The following is an 18,292-nucleotide window of genomic DNA, read 5'->3' on the forward strand; positions in this document are numbered from 1 at the left end:
AACCAAAAATGTTTTAGCGTGGTACACGTGATAGATATAGGAAGTAGTTCCTTATCGTAAGTGATATAGGGGATTAGACGAAGAAGGTACTTATTACTAACAATAAAACGAATAATATACTATAAGATGATGAATAACGATAAAATATGCTCTACGGATGATGAGTTGAGCACGGACGATGAGTTTGAATACGTAGAAACAGAACAATTAGATGATATAATTCAGACAAGCCAGCGTCAATATAGACCAGGAGATAATGCAAAATCAACCAAAAACCAACTAGATGAATCAAAAGAGTTCTTTGATAAGTATGCTGATAAATATTTGGAATTTACCGATAATAACCCCACTACATTCCATGTAATTGACTATTTCAAGAGACTATTGGAGGAACATGGGTTTAAATACATTCCAGAAGGAGCTGCTATAAGTGAAGAAATATCGAAGAGGATCAGGGAAGGGGGGCTTTTTTTCAGCGTGAGGTCGGATTTGAGTATCGTGGGATTTGTTGTGGGAGGTAAATGGGATGCGGGTAGTGGAATTGGGGTCATTGGGTCTCACGTTGATTCGCTATCAATTAAACTCAAGCCTGTTTCCAAACATAAAGCTATAAATGGATTTAATATGCTAGGAGTGGCTGGATATAGTTCGACGTTGACGGAGCTATGTTTAGATAGAGACTTTGGAATTGGGGGGACGATACTTGTGAAGAATGGAGACGGTAAAATGACTAGAAAGTTGGTTAATTCGACTCCGCATCCGATTGCAAAAATACCTAAACTAGCAGAGCATTTTGGCGAAATTGCAGACAAAAAATATAACCAGGAGACTCAGATGGTGCCAATTATTGGCTATGGACAGAATGAAGACGAACCTAGCGAAGTGGAGAAAAAGAGCCCATTATATGGCAAGCATTCGTTAGAATTATTACGGTATATATCCAAGATATCGGAAACGCCCGTTGATCGAATAATTGGCCTTGATTTGGAGTTGTTCGATGTTCAAAGCGCCACCAGGGGTGGACTTTGTAAGGAATTCATATTTGCCCCTAGAATTGACGATAGATTGTGTTCATTTGCTGCTGTCTATAGTTTGATTGAGTATAGTAAAACGTTCAATGAAGACTTCGGGGAATATGATGATTTTAATGCGGTCTTGCTAGTGGATAACGAAGAAATTGGCTCGGGAACTAGAACCGGTGCAAAAGGTAAATTCCTAAACGCCGTTTTGGATAGGGTTATCGCAATCAGAGGTGAAAAGTCACCAGCTGCTAATTTGGCCTTTGCAAACTCTGTAATACTTTCAGCAGATGTAACACACGCATTGAATCCGAATTTTAAAGAAGCGTATTTAAAGGATCATTATCCGCTTCCAAACAAAGGACTCACCATTAAAGTCGATCCGAATGGACATGTCATGACGGATACGATTGGCCAAGTTTTGTTGGGCGATATTGCTCGTAAAGAAAACCAGCAGTTGCAGACATTCCATATTCGAAACGATGGTAGATCGGGTAGCACCATAGGTCCTGCCTTGGCGTGTGATACGGGTGCAAGGGTTATTGATGTTGGATTACCACAATTATCAATGCACAGTATAAGAGCCATGTGTGGTTTTAAAGAAGTTGGTCTTGGAGTTAACATTTTCAAGTCCTTTTTCAAACATTGGAGAAAATCGTACGACGAAATAGACTATTAATATATCATTAAATCATGTATTTAAATAGGTGAATTACAAATAAATGCTTCCCATCCAGGGTATACAACTTATAAAACATATGACGGCCGTTTTGACGCGAGAACATAACACGACAAACCGTCGTAAGAATCGTAGCAGAGCATGCAAAATTAGGTATAGTACAAGGTATGTGTTGGAATTATTATATGCATCCGAGGATAAGCGATGCTACAACAAATGATGAATATGCCCACTTCATCTTCATATTTGACATATTGCCTTCACCCATGTTGGCAGACGACATCAGGTCGGTATTTGATGCCAATGATGTCATTGCTCCTCCACCACTAGAGCTACCAGAGGCGCTGCTTTGTAACGTCAACGTTCCGAGTGCCGAGCTAGCTTTGAACGAACCTGTAACATCTCCACCAGACGAAGAAGCCACCAATATATCGTCGTTGGCACTATTACTTATTCCAGCAGCATTCTGATGCTTTCCATCCCTGGATAACGAGGTGACCAATTGTAAGTTATTTAATCCAGTAGCAGAACTCATTTGGTCTGTAAATGAAGTTGTAGCAGATGTGTCTAAAAGCAATTCTGTATTAGCCATTTTGGATATTTGACTGGTTGGATTCTAATAAATTCAGTACGAAATAGAATTAAAATTCATCAGCCCCCCCACATGAAAAATAGTCGACTTCTACTTTATTTATACCTTAATGCCATCTTCGACTGACACAAATCAGGTACGGTTTTGCAAATTGAAACAAAAACATGAAAACAATGCAAGGGGTACAACAATGACGTAACCAAAGGAGATTTTTATTGTTTCGCTTCAACAAGCTTTGTAAATATTGAGCATTAATCTCGTCAGACAGTTTTGAGAATAGGGGAAAGATCACGCTATACTAACAGATTATATAATAGTGAGTACGAAACCTACATAGTCACATAGTTATATAGTTACATAGGTGTATTTGATACTTTCATCGTCCAGTGAAGAAACGGTGTTTGGGTGGAGTATGCAAGCGCGTATAGAGCATCGACATCAAAAATCGGTTAGTGTAACAGAGAACAATAGGAATGCATACTGGAATCGGCAGAGTGTATTTAAATGCAAGACTACCACCAAGCAAACAATCTTGTATACATTTAATAGACGCAAATCTTTTGGACTATTGTTGTCACTTGTTGTGGTATTTATTGTTGTCAGATGACGATTTGATTACAATGTATGAAACGGAGGAGCGAGAAATTGACGAGATTATGCCTGAAGCTGTGAAAATATCATATGACGTCAAGTGAAAGCACAAAAGTGTAGATTGATAAAGGGAAATACTAAACTGATAAATAAATCTATGTATTTGACGAGGTGAATTGAAATTGTAGTACAGTAAAGTTCAATTATTCGAGAGCAAAGTACGTTCTTCGTCGATCTGTGGTGGTTTGAACGTACTATCACCGGAGATTGCACGGAAAGCCTTTTGGAATATGTTTGGTTTCTCTAATTGGCGAACTTTATATTTGAAAATGACGTCGAATGAAGGTGGTTCGATTTCTTGTGGAGGTACATTGGAGTCCAAGACCGAGAGGTCAGGTGGTACGGGTGGTGGATTACCAGTAATAAGACCGTCTAACTCTGGTTTGGCCTTTGAATTACGAGCAATTGATGCTGGGGATTGGCGAAATGCTTCATTAACTATGTTTGCATGGTTTGGAGTTTCAACGGAGATACTAGTTCTGCGAACCTCGATACCGCTATCTCTATCTGCAGCCCCGTAGTTATTGATAGTAGTAGTTGATGCATTGTTTCCACTGGATGCACCCGAATGGAACGAAAAAATAGACGAGTTATCATCAAATACGGAGCCCATGTCCTCTAAGCTCAACCCCTTTGTTTCCGGAAACAAGAAGTGGACGCATAAAAATGATAATGCACACGAGACGGCTGAGATCAAATAGGTTCTCCATTTAATGGTATCCAACAATATTGGGGTCATTTCCCCTACGATGAAGTTGAATAGCCAATTAGTTGCAGTGGACATGGCAGCACCTTTAGATCTAATACTATTAGGTAATACTTCATTCATCATCCATGGGATTGGCCCCCAACTTGCACCAAATGCAGCATTGAATATGATCACCGATACAACCACTATGTTTGGGGTATAAATGTTATCAAGGAATAATGAATACGAAATCACTAATAATGGTATACCCATGACAACAGCGCCAGACAACAATAACGGCTTTCTGCCCCAACCATCCACCAAATACCATGGCGGAATTGTACTCAATACGTAAACTATGGAATTAATACCAGTCATTAAAATGGCCTGTCTACCAACCCAACCGGCCAGCTCAAAAATCATAGGCGCATAATAGGAAACCATATTAATACCATTCAATTGTGCAAACATCTGCGAAAAGCACGCAACTGAAAGACGTTTCTTATACTTAGTTAACATATAACGATATGAACGTTCCCCTCCTTCCACTCTTGCGATGAGAATGTTTTCCTTAATGTTTCTATATTCCGTTTTAGATAATTCGTCTTCAACATCACCATCACCATACAAATCAGAAATCACAATCATTCCTTCAATATCATGATCATGATCTAAAAGCCATCTTGGAGTTTCTACGATTACGAATGATCCAATAAACAAAAGGCCACCCATGACACATTGGATGGCCAATGGAGTTCTCCATGAGTAGTCATTTTCTATGAACGAAAACCCATAATCCACCCAAATACTTGTAGAGTAACCAATGATGTTACCAGTAAATTCTAAGCACGCATAGAATCCTCTATCATCAGGTGGACTGATTTCAGACTGATAGCATGGAATGATAGTAGTCAAAAACCCAATTGCCACACCACTGATAAACCTTCCTGCCCCTAAGTTAATAATATTGATTGACGAAGTTTGGATAAGCCCCCCGATTATGAAGATAAACGATCCATAACGTATAGTGCGTCTTCTTCCGATATGATCACCAACTTTACCCGCAACGAACGATGATATCAAAGCACCAATCTCTAGGATGGCGATCATAGTACCAATCGCCGTTGGACTTGGATTATTGTAATAGTCTTTGAAATATTTGTTGGTCAATAACGAAGACATCAACCCTTGTTCAAAACCAAACAAGAAGACACCTAAAGATACGAAAATCGACGTAAAATTAAGCAAGCTTCTTCCAACAAGAAAGCTTTCTTTTATCTGAATATTATGATGCTGATTTGGGTGAACATTCATCTCGCCTATACATCAATTGAGGAAGTACTATTATCATTAAGTAAAGCAAATATCTAGATATTTAGATCCCTTTATAGTGATCCTTATGAACAATACACGACCGGGACTAAACAATATAACGATACCATGAAACATGGCATTAACGATCAACCAAAAGCTAATTATGATCAGTCTAGTCCATGTGATGTCGAACAAGCAATTAAAAATTTATAGGGAATTCAGAGAGTCATGAATACGTATCTACATTTTACAACGATCAGATCGGTAATTACTGCAAAATCTCGTTACAGTAGTTGTAACATAAAACTAAGACAAGTCCTATCTAAATTGGATATATATATATATATATATATATATATATTACTAATAGCACATATAACATTAAATAATAATATACTGAATTAATAAGATTATCGAATGTTGTTCAATCTGGCACTGTTCATGTGCACGTTAATATCTAATCTATCGGCATCTTCTTCAATCTGTCCTAATCTCTTATTTTGACTATCAACTTCATTACCCATAGTCTTCGCCGAGCTTTGCAATTTCTTGGAATACAATCCAATCTGGTCCAAATTGTTGGCCAACTCCTTTTCCATTTCGTCGTCCTCACTATCGTTTTCGAATTGATACCTCTGGGCTGCCTCCAAATCTCGTTCACTTCTGTATTTTTGATGCACGTCGGAACTAGTGGCGTTTTGACTTATACCCTGTTTGATTCTTTGTTCACTAGCATACATTTCTTTACGGTTGGTATCTCTAAGGTATTTTTCTTGCGCCTTATCGGCCTTGATTTGCATTTCTTGTTGACGCAATCTAGATTTCTTGTTGAAGGGATTACCATAAGCAGGCACAAATATCGATCTATTGTACCTCTTCAAGTCTTTAACCTTTTGATCGGCAATTTTACTCTGAGTATCCGCCAACAACAAGTTCAGCTCGGCATTGTACAATCTTTCTGATTGAGACCCCATCATTCCAAGGGTGTTAGTCGCTGACGCATCGGCTTCCTGGGCCATCCTCAAGGTATTTCTCGTCGAGCCAACCGATTCCTGCTTAATGAATCTGATATCCTGTTTGATGGCCTCAACCTCGTCGTCCTCCGAGTCCACCTGTTCCTGCTCGGGCAATTCGTCGACATCAAGATTCAAGTCTTCTTCTTCGGGCAAGTCATTAAGGTCCAACGTTTCATCGTCCCGCATCTGCGTTCTCTTTATCGGTTTGCTGGGCGTGTACGCCTGGTGTGAAGGAATCGCATTCAAATCCAACGACTCTTCGTCGTACGCCCTCGGACGTCTGGTGCTCTGTCTCGACGCACGAGCAGTCTCATTTCCATACGGGTCCGCATATCCTGTCACTGCTGTGTTTATCGACTCTGTATCGTCTGCCAACGCACCATCATTTTGCACCCCTCCATAGGGATTCGGCTTTGAACCACTCGCTCTCCCTGATGCCCGTGCCCCCCCATATGGATTCGTCTGCGTGTTTCGACCTCCAGCTCTCTCGCCCCTCGAAGACGCACCGACGTTCCCATTTCCATACGGATTATTCGCTCTTTCACTCCTACTTCCATAAGGATTCGTCGTCTTGTCATACGGTGAGCTGTTATTACCACCCATTGCCTCGCCATCACCATCACCACCAGCTTCTTGTTGCGCATACGGGTTCCCATTACCATTACCAGCATTCACGTTTGCATATGGATTCACCGGCTGGAACCCTGGTTTAGCATTTTGCCTATCCTGTGCATAGTTCTTAAATGCCCCAAACTTCTCTTGTCTTGTCTTATTATCTGACTTGGTAGTAACCCCAATTTGGGTTAATTCGTCTCGGATCTCCCCTTCTGTGGGATCCTTCTTCTTGAACATCTTTTTTATACCCATATTGATAACTTATACACACTTCCCGCCGGATAATCTGTGAAATACCACTATCATTTACCTGTTTACTCGTATAGATCATGATAAAAATCGCAAATAAACGGCACGTGACAATATTCAAGCCTGTCTCTGTGACCTGGGAAAAAGAAAAAAAATCTGACACAAGGGCTTGCAAAAAAAAGGTCTGTGCATCATTGAATTAAGGCTTCATCCCCTCGTAAGCAGTGAACGGCTCATTAACCAACACGGAATAAAAAAGTGGGCACATATAATAAGATTGGAGTATAAAAAAAAAAGTTGCATATATAAAACCACATGGCAGTTCATTATTTAGAAGAGAGTCGTAGTACGACGGATATTAAAAAAAGAAAGATAGAAGGTAAAGAAAGTATAGACAAGATGTTTTTGAGCATAAAGAATGAAGAATTTAGGGTTTCAGAGAGTGGAACAGTGATTAACGGGCGTAGTGGGCTCGTTACACCTTCGAAGAGTAACGATGAGAAGGTGCGCGAGATTTCGGGGGTCGGAGATGGATCTGAGATGGACACCCGAGAAGACGAATGTCCATGTGGATATTTTCATGGGCCAGGTGAAAGTGGACATCATGATATAAGGGCTGTTGGGTTTACCAGTCAGCCGTTACTTCGGGGACCTGATTAGATGTGGGGGACTGAGTTGGGGTGTTGATAGTTGATAGTTGGTGTGTTCATAGTTGGTATGTTGGTATGTTGATAGTTGGTATGTTGGTATGTTGATAGTTGGTATGTTGATAGGTTGTAGGTTGAGTAAGCCGATTAGACCGATAATGGGTTGGATTAGGTGCCACGAGATGATGAGATGATGAGATGATACAAGTAAAATTGCTACGATCGTGGGGTGTTAGCACTAATAGGGTAGGATATGACAGGTGATGAATAGGGGAATAGATATATAGAAAGAAGAATGCATTGCTGTTGTTATTTGCCAGTTGGGTCTACAGAGCTCGGCGGATTTGTAGCATATTCTATGAGGAGTGGATCCTCACTTTAGATCGTTGCGGGGAATTACAGGAGTTTGTAAACGTGTTGTAACTGTTTTGGCCTTTTGGTTGAAACATCGTTTCTACGAACAGAGAAATATCGGAAAACCTATCTAATATTCTTGAGGATAGTCTTGGATAGATTTTTGGAAGATCTTTGTCTTTGTTTCTCTTGTAATATACTTGCTACTCCGCAGCTTCGGGGTCGGGTCGCAATTTTGCAGCCTTCGCACCCATGGATATGACGATATTCCGATTAGACGTATGACCTTAGTCAATCTAGATAACATCTAATGCTTTTAATATTATATAGAATTGCCATTTCTCATCCAAAGTAAAAACTATTTCATTTTAAATGATTAGGTGTAGAATGTAGAACTGAGGTTTTGATCTTTCAGCACAATCTTCCTCAGATACCATATCTCCACATTTGAGGATACACCCACAAAAATCCTTGACTCATTCCTGTTGAAATAAGCTCAAGCTAAAGATAAGAGTGATTTGTGTCATATGTTATTTAGAGAGACCAAAAAATGTTTTGAGAGTTCGCTCTAGAATAAACTATATCATCATTAGTACATTATATCAGGAACCAAATACTTCATAGAAGTTGATGGATGCCAATAATGAAGTAGGATCTTCATGTATATTTTCATTTGTATCAGACCAGATGAAATTACCAAAGTCTACACTAGCAGCTTTAAAGTACTTCTAAATTATTCAAATCCTCATTATTTTCTTTCAAATCAAATTGCACCTTCCAATCTGATTTGACTATTTTTATTTCATAATACACGTTTGCAACAGGAATTAATTCTGACATACATTTCATTATTGAAACTCCCTTTCGACAGTTTATGTACGAAGTCTCTCTAATGCTAGTATTTGGTGAATGATAGTTAAAGAATAAGCATACTGTACTAATATACAACGCATATGGCATTAGATGTAGTAAAGCACATCTTTTATAGTCGATCCTTTCAACTAATGTTATAATTTCGCAGCTAAGATTATATGATTGCAATTCATTCTTCTGTACTAACTTAGGATCGTGTGTTTTTGTGGATGGCTTGGTGATTAACAACTGAGTAATATAATAACAAAGCTCTATAGTAAGTGCCATTCTCATATTTGGATGATCTGGGATATCGTTTTTGGACCTGCAGAGCGATGGTAATTCTTTAATCCACTTTGACAAATTAACCTTAGCCTCATAGATCTAACAAAATGCAAAGCTCTCTCAATATAAGCAAAGATCAGATGAGAAGAAATAGGTAACTTTGTAGAAATATCCTCTGAGTCTAAATAGGGGTCCATTCCTAGTATATGAGATCGTGATCTGTCAACTATGAAGCAACACCAAAACACTTTTTGTCTTAATTCTTTTTCAGCGTTGGATATGGGCATATCATCAGCATCCAATGTAAATCCAGATGGTTCGATAACGCAATAGCCAAAGACATATAACATGATGACTTTACTTCAGTATTATCTGTCATCTCCAATAAAGAATATAAAATCAAAGACTGAACATGAGTAATACTAACCGAATGTATTTCTTCCATTACTTGCTTTGCAGCCAAATCCGTATAATCGACATAATTGGGATCCCTACACCTCAACTACCAAATGAAATATTCTTTTAAATATATTACGCAATATAAAAATGTACATACAGACATGCCAGATTAACAAAAATAATTAAGATATAAAAGGAAGAAAGAAGGAAAGATATTGGATAGCCCATGAAAACGGACATTTTTCTAATTTAATAAATTTACAGGAATTTATCAGATAGCTTTGACACTGATTATGATTTTTTCTTGTTTCGATCTAGTTTACATCAAGGATTGGGCCCTTCATCTAGCCATAGATCCACAGCTCTTAATTCATGAAATAAAATGCTTATTCTAAAGTTGAAATTTCCTTAACAACTTCGTCAAATCCTTCTCTATATTCATCAGTCTTGCTAGCATTTTTGCTCGACTTACCACCGCCTGGAACAACCATAACACACGAGGTTGGTCTCTTGGTAGCACCTGCAGATCCTAAGTCTTCTTTCGATGGAATGAACACAAATGGCACCGAAGTATCTTCACATAAAACTGGGATGTGTGAAATGACGTCTGGTGGTGAAATATCACCAGCAATGACAACTAATCCCTTTTCACCCTTTCTCAATGCTTTGACGACTTCCTTAACACCTCTCTTGACATGCTTGGCCTTAGATGCCTTCTTAACGGTCTTTAAGACTTTCTTATTTAATTTCTTTGATGCCAATGGTGTAGCGAATGGCAAAACTGCCGACATTCTCTTTTCGTAGTTATCTTCAGCGTCTTCTGATTTAGAAACCTTTTCCTTCTTAGCCATCTTTTGTTATTTCTTTATTACTTGTATAATAAATTCTTCACCCTATATGCTTCGCTTTTCAGTATTAAAAAAATTTCATCAAAGCGATGCCATAGTAAACGTAAATTACACAAAATACCAAAATGAATAACTCTGGTTCTTGGACGACCAGACTATCTATATCTATACTAGTACATTAATGGCCTACAGCTGGACATTATTACGCTAATGGCACCTCCAGATACTAAATATCCATATAAGGCATCTTCCTTGAGAAAGAGGAGACGAAATTTCTCTCCTTCGACTACACCATATTCAAATGATGGGTTGCTAGCACTAGATGATCCAAAGCCGAAGAGCCAGTCTACAATTAGAACCGGTGGGCAAGATAACGTTCCAGACGACAATAAAGTGGTGAATAGCTTGAATAAGTTGGGTACTAAAGTCTCAGTAAGTGAGAAACAGAAACAATTGAATATTAAACTCTTACTATGCATGTCAGAGGCAGAATATTTTGAATCTAGAGAAGACGATATAAGCAAATATTTGAAAGAAAGCTTTGGGATAAGTGGCATAGCACTATCAAAACCGGTAGAGGGGGTTATAGATCGAATTTTTTTTATATATGGGGATATTATTTCGATATCAAGAGCAGCAGTATACGTTGCGTTCGTGTTGAATGCAAGATTGAATAATTTGATTCCGAGTGAATCTTACACATTGAAGTCACCAAATTATAATATAAACGTGCTTCTCCAAGGGTCGTACAACGACGCAGTACTGTACTCGGGAATAAATAAAGTGGCTGATAATTGTGGGTTGAGAGAATTCGACATATCGAGTCCTTTCAACTATAACAATAACCCTCGGTTGGTATCAATACGATTAAAAGGTGACTTCAGTGCTTTGCTTAATTTCCTAATGTTGACTATAGATGCATCTTTATCTTCGGCGCAGACAAGAATTGATTATAATGACCATTCCAAAATCAATCAGTCGAGGACTGTTAACGTATTTGATAATGCTGGCTTGTTCCAAGTACAAGATGTTAACAAGGGAGTCTTAGATAAACATGTAAATAATGTTTTAGAATACGTTTACTCTAAATCGTTTCTTAAGCCTACATCAGATGTGGGAAGCGAATAATTATATATAATATACGGAATCATACTTAAACTTTTCTTTTAATTAAGAACTATGAAACAATAAAACAATATAAAAATATATAGTCACAATTAAGAAGCTCGTTCAAACACGAGTAATGTTAGCCTTTTGGGCTTTACGAGAAATAGAAGCCACTCTATCACCCAACGATAATGCTAAACCTTGACCCTTAGATCTGATTCTAACATGACCAATGATTGGTCCATCACTCTGTTTTTCGATACACAAGTTAGCTAATGCATCTTCACCGAATGACGAGCGAGAATATAAATTGGCTGACAAGAATTGGCATTCTTCGCCAATGATGGCACCCGGGGTTAAACAATTCATATTTGTACCCTTCATCATCTCTTCCAAGTAATCCTTTAATGAATCCATTTGTGCTTTGATGGTTATCTTATTCTCCCATTCAAATTCATTCCACATTTTACGGAATGTACTTTCAGTACAAGTTGCAGGTTTAATATAATCCATAATATCAACATGAACGTCATTCAAGATGACTATAGTTGAGTCATCTGAGTGTTGACCATCATATACGATGTTACCAAAAATAACACCAGTATCTGCTGACGTAACTTTGATTGTTGTTTGGATCTTGTGGAATCCATGTGGACCAATATTCGCGGTTGCAGGCTTATCAACAACTTTCAAATCACCTAAAGTAGCAAATTCAACAGATAAATTACGCAAGGTGTTAGTTGTTTGATTAACCAATAAAACATCTAAAACAACGTCATATTGGTGGACCTTAACAAATGCTTCTGCATATATAGGGTCCGAGAAACCTGTTAACTGTAAGATTTTGTTTAATCTAGAGGATAAATCTTCTTTCTTTAAATCACTACCAGCAGCCAAAGAAAGATCATCCAAGTTAGAACCGCGTGCCGTACTATCTTTATCAAATTGTCTAAAAACAATTGAATCATCAACTTGTTCAGCATTCTCATGGAAATCCTTAGCTTCAGCTTCAGCCTTTTTAAGTTCAGCAGTTTCTATTTGAGATTTAAATGCATCCTTAGTATCATCTAAGAAACTAGTCTGTATTAATTGGCTATCTGTTTCATCAGTCAAATATTTTACACATGAGAAAATTCTGTCAGCAGAATCTTCATCAATCTTCTTTTCAACGTAAGATGATTCACCGACTCTCAAAATAGAAACCATGATCAAGATAGCTTCTGCTTTTAATGCATTTAAGTATTTTTCTTGAGTTGCATTACGTTGTAACCTTAATACTAATTTAACTAAGGTAGAGGCCAAAACGGAACCCAAGTAGAAATCACCCTCTAAAATGAGTCTACGAATAGGTGGCTTTTCTTCATCTACTGAAGTTTTGATCTCTGTAGTCAACGCATTTTCAGTAGCATATGTGCCATCAGGTAAAACAACTGGTCTTTTCTTAGGTTTTTCGACAGATCCATTTGTTTCATCTTCATCATTATGCTCACTTCCCTCAGTTGATTTCTTTTCACTAGCCAATATTGGAACTTCACCAATGCTAGACCTGATATATCTCCAAGCTTCTTGGACTAATTTATCTTCCATACAATATTCACCAATGATCCATAATGAACCACGGAATACTTTACCGCTTTTGACAGACGGTAAAGCTTCAATTAACCTACTCAATATAGATTGTCTCAAATCTGGGAATTTTTCGACAACTTCTTTGATGAAAGTTATGACCTCATAAGCTGCTGCCGTACTCAAGTCTGTCATGGATTCTAATAATAAGTCAATAACATTTGCTGCAACTTCAACGAATCTAATAGCCAATTGATGAATAGCATTAATTAATAGTTGTCTGTATTCTGAATTTTTATCTTCATTGGAAGACGAAGTTCTTTGTAGTTCTTTCTTCAATAATTTAACAACTTCTTCAACATTTCTACTGGTAATAAATTGTAATGTCACATCAATAGCCTTTTTACGAACATCTAAATCTTGAGACGATAAGATACGTAAAATCTCTAAAGACAAATCTTGTAATACACTAGGATGAAGCTTATGAAGTTCTTTGATTCTCTCTAAGGTAATAATTTTAACATTATTATCAGCCTCTTTAGTTGCTAATTCAACGAATTTGCTACCTGCTAAGTAGATTAATTGTGAACTGGAAGATAATACGGTTAAAGTTGTAGCAGCTTCGTAAGTAACGACATTGGACGAAGTACTTTCAATTACTTCAGTCACTAATTGAGCATATTGCAGCTTTAATGAAGGGTTTTGAATAGAATCTTGTCTAATGAATTCAATAAATGCTAATTGCAACAATGGATCTAATGTTTCAATAAGTGTGACATTGTCTTGAATGTATTGTAATGCTGCTTCTCTATTAAGATCACCTAAACAGACAAATGCATTTCTTTTACAAACCGCATCAGATTCATCGTACAAGAATCTGTAAATTAATTCATCAGCATCTGGGGCTAAGTGATCTGAAACTTTATGGATTGAATAAAGGGCAAAAACAGCGTTTTTTCTCACGTACGCATGACGGTGTTCAAGACATTGGCGGACGTTAGGCACCAACGTTTCCAACAAATCAGCTTCCTTTAATTTGCACAAGAATCTTAAAGTATTACCTCTGATAAATTCATTTGGATGCTGTAAATCACGTTGAATGGAGTTACAGACAAGAATCATTTCTTGTCTCATTTTTCCATGATCATCCAACTTTGGACAAACTTCCCAATAAAAATATAATAATTTCTTCAATTCCTTGTTTCTAGAAGGCATCACAAATCTAATGATGTGCATCAATAAATCTGGCAATGGATCCCCATTGAGCATGGTGATTAAAATACGTTTCATGGTGTTGATCTTTACATCATCTTTGCTCTTTTCCAATAACGTCTTGAACTCATTAATGGACGTTTTAGCAGCCGTATTAGGCTCATAAATCAAAGTGTATCCTATATCAGCCATTTTAATTCTATTCGAAGTCTATGTTAGTTATCTCTTAATCAAAATATTCTATGTTGATCGATTCGACAGGGTGTCACCACTACTTTCCGAATGTGACAAATTTAATCCGAAATTCGATTTTTTACTTTCAATTAATCAATACTTACTAATATACAGCTATTGAGCGTAAATAACAACTATGAATAACCAAAAGGATCAATGCTTCGAGATTTCAGTTGTGCCAAACAGTGTTAGTACGACGTGTTGGATTTTTGGATGTAGATCAAATATTTGAACACACGCACGACTATATATATAGAATAATTTATATTATACACTAGATAGTGTCTATTTAATCGCTATCTTCAGAGTTATCAGGGTTAGCAAGTACTAATCTTGGTTTGGTATCATAATCGTTATAATCGTTATTTCTGTTTCTTCCTCCCTCACCTGTCAAATCTGTCTCAAATTCAGTGGATGTTTCTTCGTCATCATCATTATGCAAATAGCCTGGGTGCTGATAATAACCACCGATTCCAATATTAAAATCGGTTATACTATTAGACGATGAAGATCCAGACGAAGAGGAAGAAGAAACAGACTCGGCTCTTCTTGAACTAGGCAATGTAGATGATGAATCACCGCCTGTATTAATACTCTGCGAGTCATCGAGAGTCTTCCCATATGAGCTGTTCCTCAATAGAGACCCGCTAGGCGTAACGTTGATACTTGAACCGGAAGACTTGACTCCGCTAACCGATGACTTATTTGTCCCAATGGTAAGATCAGTACCTGACCTGCCTAATGATTGCAAACCAACCGGGCTCTCATCGCCATCATCAACTTCGGCAGCCAACAACCTAGGCTGTAAATGTCCATGTTTCAATTCGACACCACTAGTCTTTTTATTTTTACCTTGGACTCCTCCAGCGAGTCTCAAATACCGGCCATTCGCAGTATATCCAACTCTATTGTCGACAGGTAAAATACCTATAGGTAATTTCCATTTTCCAGGAGGAGATTCATTGAATGCTGTACCGGCGTTCCGGCGGATAGACATAACATAGTTTGATCTCTCACCTTCACCAGGTTTTAGGTCTAATGACTTCTTAAGCTTTGACATATTAACACTTCTGTATGAGTTTGCACTCCAAAGAGAGCTTACCGAACTAGATTTTCTATGATGAGAAACAATTGGTCGGGTAGGAGGTTTCGATCTTGAATTTGAATCGTTTGACCCCGAATCTATTGGCACTGGGGTAAATGGATTACGAGTTTGCTGCATACCTCTAATAAACGAGCTGGTCTGAGGTGTTCTTGCGGAGGGCGTAGTATTCATTGTATTGTTCAGTGATGTTGCTGTCTGATACTCTTTTTTTCTTTGTGACGGGATACTTTGGTTTGACCCAAATGTATCAAAACTCTTCAGCTGTGTGGAGGGCTCCGCATCACCTTGTGAATATACCGACGAATTGATAGATGTTCTTGAGTCATTTGAAACGATGTGAGGATAGCCTGAGTCCGGCGCCAAGTTTAGACCGGCTGTATTCCCTTCAAACGTGTGACTTTCCGGTAATGACTCTATGGGGTATGGGGTTTGGTCATCGTCAAATTCATGGTTGTATTCGGGCGTGTCGCTTGGCGTGAAACTTGGTGTTGAAGTATCTTCCAATGATTCTTTACGCGTATCTGACACATATTGCGATATAGATGATGATTTTGATATAGATGATGATTTTTCAGACTCAATTAAAGAAGGAGAACAGTCTGAATAGTATGTCGCTCCAGATTGATTAGATTTTGATAGATTTAACGGATTTGAGACATGAAGGCCGGAAATCATTGATGCTTGATCGTCATCATTAGGTAAATAATCCTCCTGATACATGTGTGTCGTTGGCTCATTTGGTACTAACATGCTGCCGATTTCTTTCTCCAACGTACCTATAATATTATTCAAATCTTGTTTCACTTCTTCCCCATACTTATTCGCCGACGCCGTCGATCTTTGACTTACAGAAGGCTCTACCGTTCGCTTATTAAAAGGCTCTACCGTTGCGTTATTGACAGACGGCTCTACCACTCGGTTATTGTCAGGTCTATGCTCGAATTCATCCATCAATGGCGGAGGAGGTTTACGTCTCGGTGGACTCTTGATTGGAACCTGTGGCACCGGTGGTATAGGAGCTTGAGGCGGAACATATACTGAAGGTGTCGGTTTATTAGGGTCTAGCGTCGATCTGCCAGGTTTATTGTGCAAAGGTGGTTGTGTTAATGGCTTTATTGGTAAACTTCTCAGTATAGAACTTCCATTATTATCATTATGTCCAGGTTTAACGTTATACCCTTGCTGTACATTGAAGATAGACGAGATTCGGGACCCAAATAGCTTGGATGATCGCTTATCCTTATCACTTGACATATTTTATTGGTCAACAAGATAGAGATTCACACCGTTAATTTAATTGTGTACTCTGCATTAAACACTTAAAAATATGAATTTTAATGATTTGTTGTCTTTATTGATGCGTCTGAAGTACCTTTAATCTAGACGCTTACAGTAAATTCTTGTTATTCTTATGATACAGTAGACCTAAGTGAAAAACAATATTAAAAGTCCAGTTCTTCTAGACTTGAGAAGCCTTAATGTATATACAGGAGGAATGCCAGTAGTGAAATTTTCATCGAGCTTATGGCCTAATCCTTGAATCATTGATTCTTTATATCGAAAGATCAAATATGTCTACTACTAGTATGTATAATAGGTCAATTGGACCGTATGGATACGACGAGATAAGTACTAACATTTTTATTTAGCTACAACTCCTGATTATACTGTCGCCAACTCAGACGTTGTGTCTAAGTATAAGACCGCCGGTGAGATTTCCAACAGAGTTTTAGCGCAAGTTAGATCATTAATTAAAGATGGAAGCAAGATCTTCGATCTTTGTAACAAAGGGGATGAATTGATGACCGAAGAGTTGTCAAAGATTTATAATTCCAAGAAAACTTCGAAGATTGCTAAGGGGATCGCATTTCCAACATGTATTAATCCAAATCACATTCCAGCACATCTCTCGCCAGTGAGCGAAGATGACGAAGCGAACTTGACATTGGTCAAGGGGGATGTTGTCAATATCATGTTGGGTATTCAGATTGATGGATTTCCATCAATTGTGGCCGAATCAATGGTTGTTGGAGAAAGCAAGGATGAGCCAATCACTGGAGGCAAGGCCGACTTGATGCACGCAGCTTGGAAAGCATCAGAAGCAGCTATTAGAACCTTCCAACTAAAGAACAGAAACTGGGATGTTACCAACATCGTGGATAAAGTTGCCAAGTCGTATGATTGTATTGCTGTTGAAAGTATGTTGTCGCATAACCAAGAAAGAAACGTCTTATATGGACCAAAGGAAATCATTCTTAACCCAACTAAGGAAAACAAGAACCAAATGGATACCTTTAAGTTCGAAGAAAATGAAGTTTATGGGTTAGATATTTTAGTTTCTACGTCCCCAGAGGGTAAAGTTAAACAATCCAACTACAAGACTTCTTTATTCAAATTAACTGGTAGCTCGTATTCCTTAAAAATGAAATCATCCCACCAAGTATTGGGTGAATTTAAAGAAAAGTGTTCTGGCCCTTTCCCTTTTAACATTAAGAACTTAGAAGATATCAGAAAGGCCAGAATGGGTTTGATTGAGTGTGTCAACCATCAAGTTATGTTATCCTATGACATTATGACTGAGAAGGAAGGTGAATACGTTGCCCAATATTTCACTACTTTTGCTATTACTAAGAATGGTATTGTTAAGTTCACATCTCCAACTTTTGACCCTGAATTATACAAAACTGAAAAGGAAATCAAAGACGAAGAAATCACAACATTGATTTCCCAACCTTTGAAGGCTGCCGCAAAAAAAAAGAAGAGCAAGAAGGCTGCTGTTGATGGAGCTCCATCCGCATAAGTGTTCAATTGAATTTCTATATCAAAATTTCAATTAAGCTAGAAAACTAGAATGGAGATA

At 38.0% G+C, this 18,292-nt stretch overlaps 11 protein-coding genes across 11 annotated transcripts; 4 read left to right on the plus strand and 7 right to left on the minus strand. All coding sequences in view use genetic code 12, as the record gives it.

Moving 5' to 3' along the window:
• Positions 1-126: 126 nt before the first annotated feature.
• DEHA2F19096g (DEHA2F19096p) lies at positions 127-1,698 on the plus strand (the record flags this gene model as incomplete). The annotated part of the gene is made up of 1 exon (XM_461175.1): positions 127-1,698. The coding sequence occupies one exon, from the start codon at positions 127-129 to the stop codon at positions 1,696-1,698; it is 1,572 nt and encodes a 523-aa protein (XP_461175.1).
• A 181-nt stretch (positions 1,699-1,879) lies between these two features.
• DEHA2F19118g (DEHA2F19118p) lies at positions 1,880-2,290 on the minus strand (the record flags this gene model as incomplete). The annotated part of the gene is made up of 1 exon (XM_461176.1): positions 1,880-2,290. One exon carries the CDS (start codon positions 2,288-2,290, stop codon positions 1,880-1,882), a length of 411 nt encoding a protein of 136 aa, XP_461176.2.
• A 790-nt stretch (positions 2,291-3,080) lies between these two features.
• On the minus strand, positions 3,081-4,811 carry DEHA2F19140g (DEHA2F19140p; the record flags this gene model as incomplete). The annotated part of the gene is made up of 1 exon (XM_002770804.1): positions 3,081-4,811. One exon carries the CDS (start codon positions 4,809-4,811, stop codon positions 3,081-3,083), a length of 1,731 nt encoding a protein of 576 aa, XP_002770850.1.
• A 542-nt stretch (positions 4,812-5,353) lies between these two features.
• DEHA2F19162g (DEHA2F19162p) lies at positions 5,354-6,826 on the minus strand (the record flags this gene model as incomplete). The annotated part of the gene is made up of 1 exon (XM_461178.1): positions 5,354-6,826. The coding sequence occupies one exon, from the start codon at positions 6,824-6,826 to the stop codon at positions 5,354-5,356; it is 1,473 nt and encodes a 490-aa protein (XP_461178.2).
• Positions 6,827-7,138: 312 nt separating this feature from the next.
• DEHA2F19184g (DEHA2F19184p) lies at positions 7,139-7,483 on the plus strand (the record flags this gene model as incomplete). Its single annotated transcript, XM_461179.1, has 1 exon — positions 7,139-7,483. The coding sequence occupies one exon, from the start codon at positions 7,139-7,141 to the stop codon at positions 7,481-7,483; it is 345 nt and encodes a 114-aa protein (XP_461179.1).
• A 1,058-nt stretch (positions 7,484-8,541) lies between these two features.
• Positions 8,542-8,970, minus strand: DEHA2F19206g (DEHA2F19206p; the record flags this gene model as incomplete). Its single annotated transcript, XM_002770805.1, has 1 exon — positions 8,542-8,970. One exon carries the CDS (start codon positions 8,968-8,970, stop codon positions 8,542-8,544), a length of 429 nt encoding a protein of 142 aa, XP_002770851.1.
• A 776-nt stretch (positions 8,971-9,746) lies between these two features.
• DEHA2F19228g (DEHA2F19228p) lies at positions 9,747-10,211 on the minus strand (the record flags this gene model as incomplete). Its single annotated transcript, XM_461180.1, has 1 exon — positions 9,747-10,211. The coding sequence occupies one exon, from the start codon at positions 10,209-10,211 to the stop codon at positions 9,747-9,749; it is 465 nt and encodes a 154-aa protein (XP_461180.1).
• Positions 10,212-10,418: 207 nt separating this feature from the next.
• Positions 10,419-11,336, plus strand: DEHA2F19250g (DEHA2F19250p; the record flags this gene model as incomplete). Its single annotated transcript, XM_461181.1, has 1 exon — positions 10,419-11,336. One exon carries the CDS (start codon positions 10,419-10,421, stop codon positions 11,334-11,336), a length of 918 nt encoding a protein of 305 aa, XP_461181.2.
• Positions 11,337-11,438: 102 nt separating this feature from the next.
• DEHA2F19272g (DEHA2F19272p) lies at positions 11,439-14,285 on the minus strand (the record flags this gene model as incomplete). The annotated part of the gene is made up of 1 exon (XM_461182.1): positions 11,439-14,285. One exon carries the CDS (start codon positions 14,283-14,285, stop codon positions 11,439-11,441), a length of 2,847 nt encoding a protein of 948 aa, XP_461182.2.
• A 331-nt stretch (positions 14,286-14,616) lies between these two features.
• DEHA2F19294g (DEHA2F19294p) lies at positions 14,617-16,686 on the minus strand (the record flags this gene model as incomplete). Its single annotated transcript, XM_461183.1, has 1 exon — positions 14,617-16,686. One exon carries the CDS (start codon positions 16,684-16,686, stop codon positions 14,617-14,619), a length of 2,070 nt encoding a protein of 689 aa, XP_461183.2.
• A 547-nt stretch (positions 16,687-17,233) lies between these two features.
• DEHA2F19316g (DEHA2F19316p) lies at positions 17,234-18,232 on the plus strand (the record flags this gene model as incomplete). The annotated part of the gene is made up of 1 exon (XM_461184.1): positions 17,234-18,232. One exon carries the CDS (start codon positions 17,234-17,236, stop codon positions 18,230-18,232), a length of 999 nt encoding a protein of 332 aa, XP_461184.1.
• Positions 18,233-18,292: the final 60 nt, after the last annotated feature.

This window comes from Debaryomyces hansenii (assembly GCF_000006445.2).
Source record: "Debaryomyces hansenii CBS767 chromosome F complete sequence".
Taxonomy (NCBI): domain Eukaryota; kingdom Fungi; phylum Ascomycota; class Pichiomycetes; order Serinales; family Debaryomycetaceae; genus Debaryomyces; species Debaryomyces hansenii.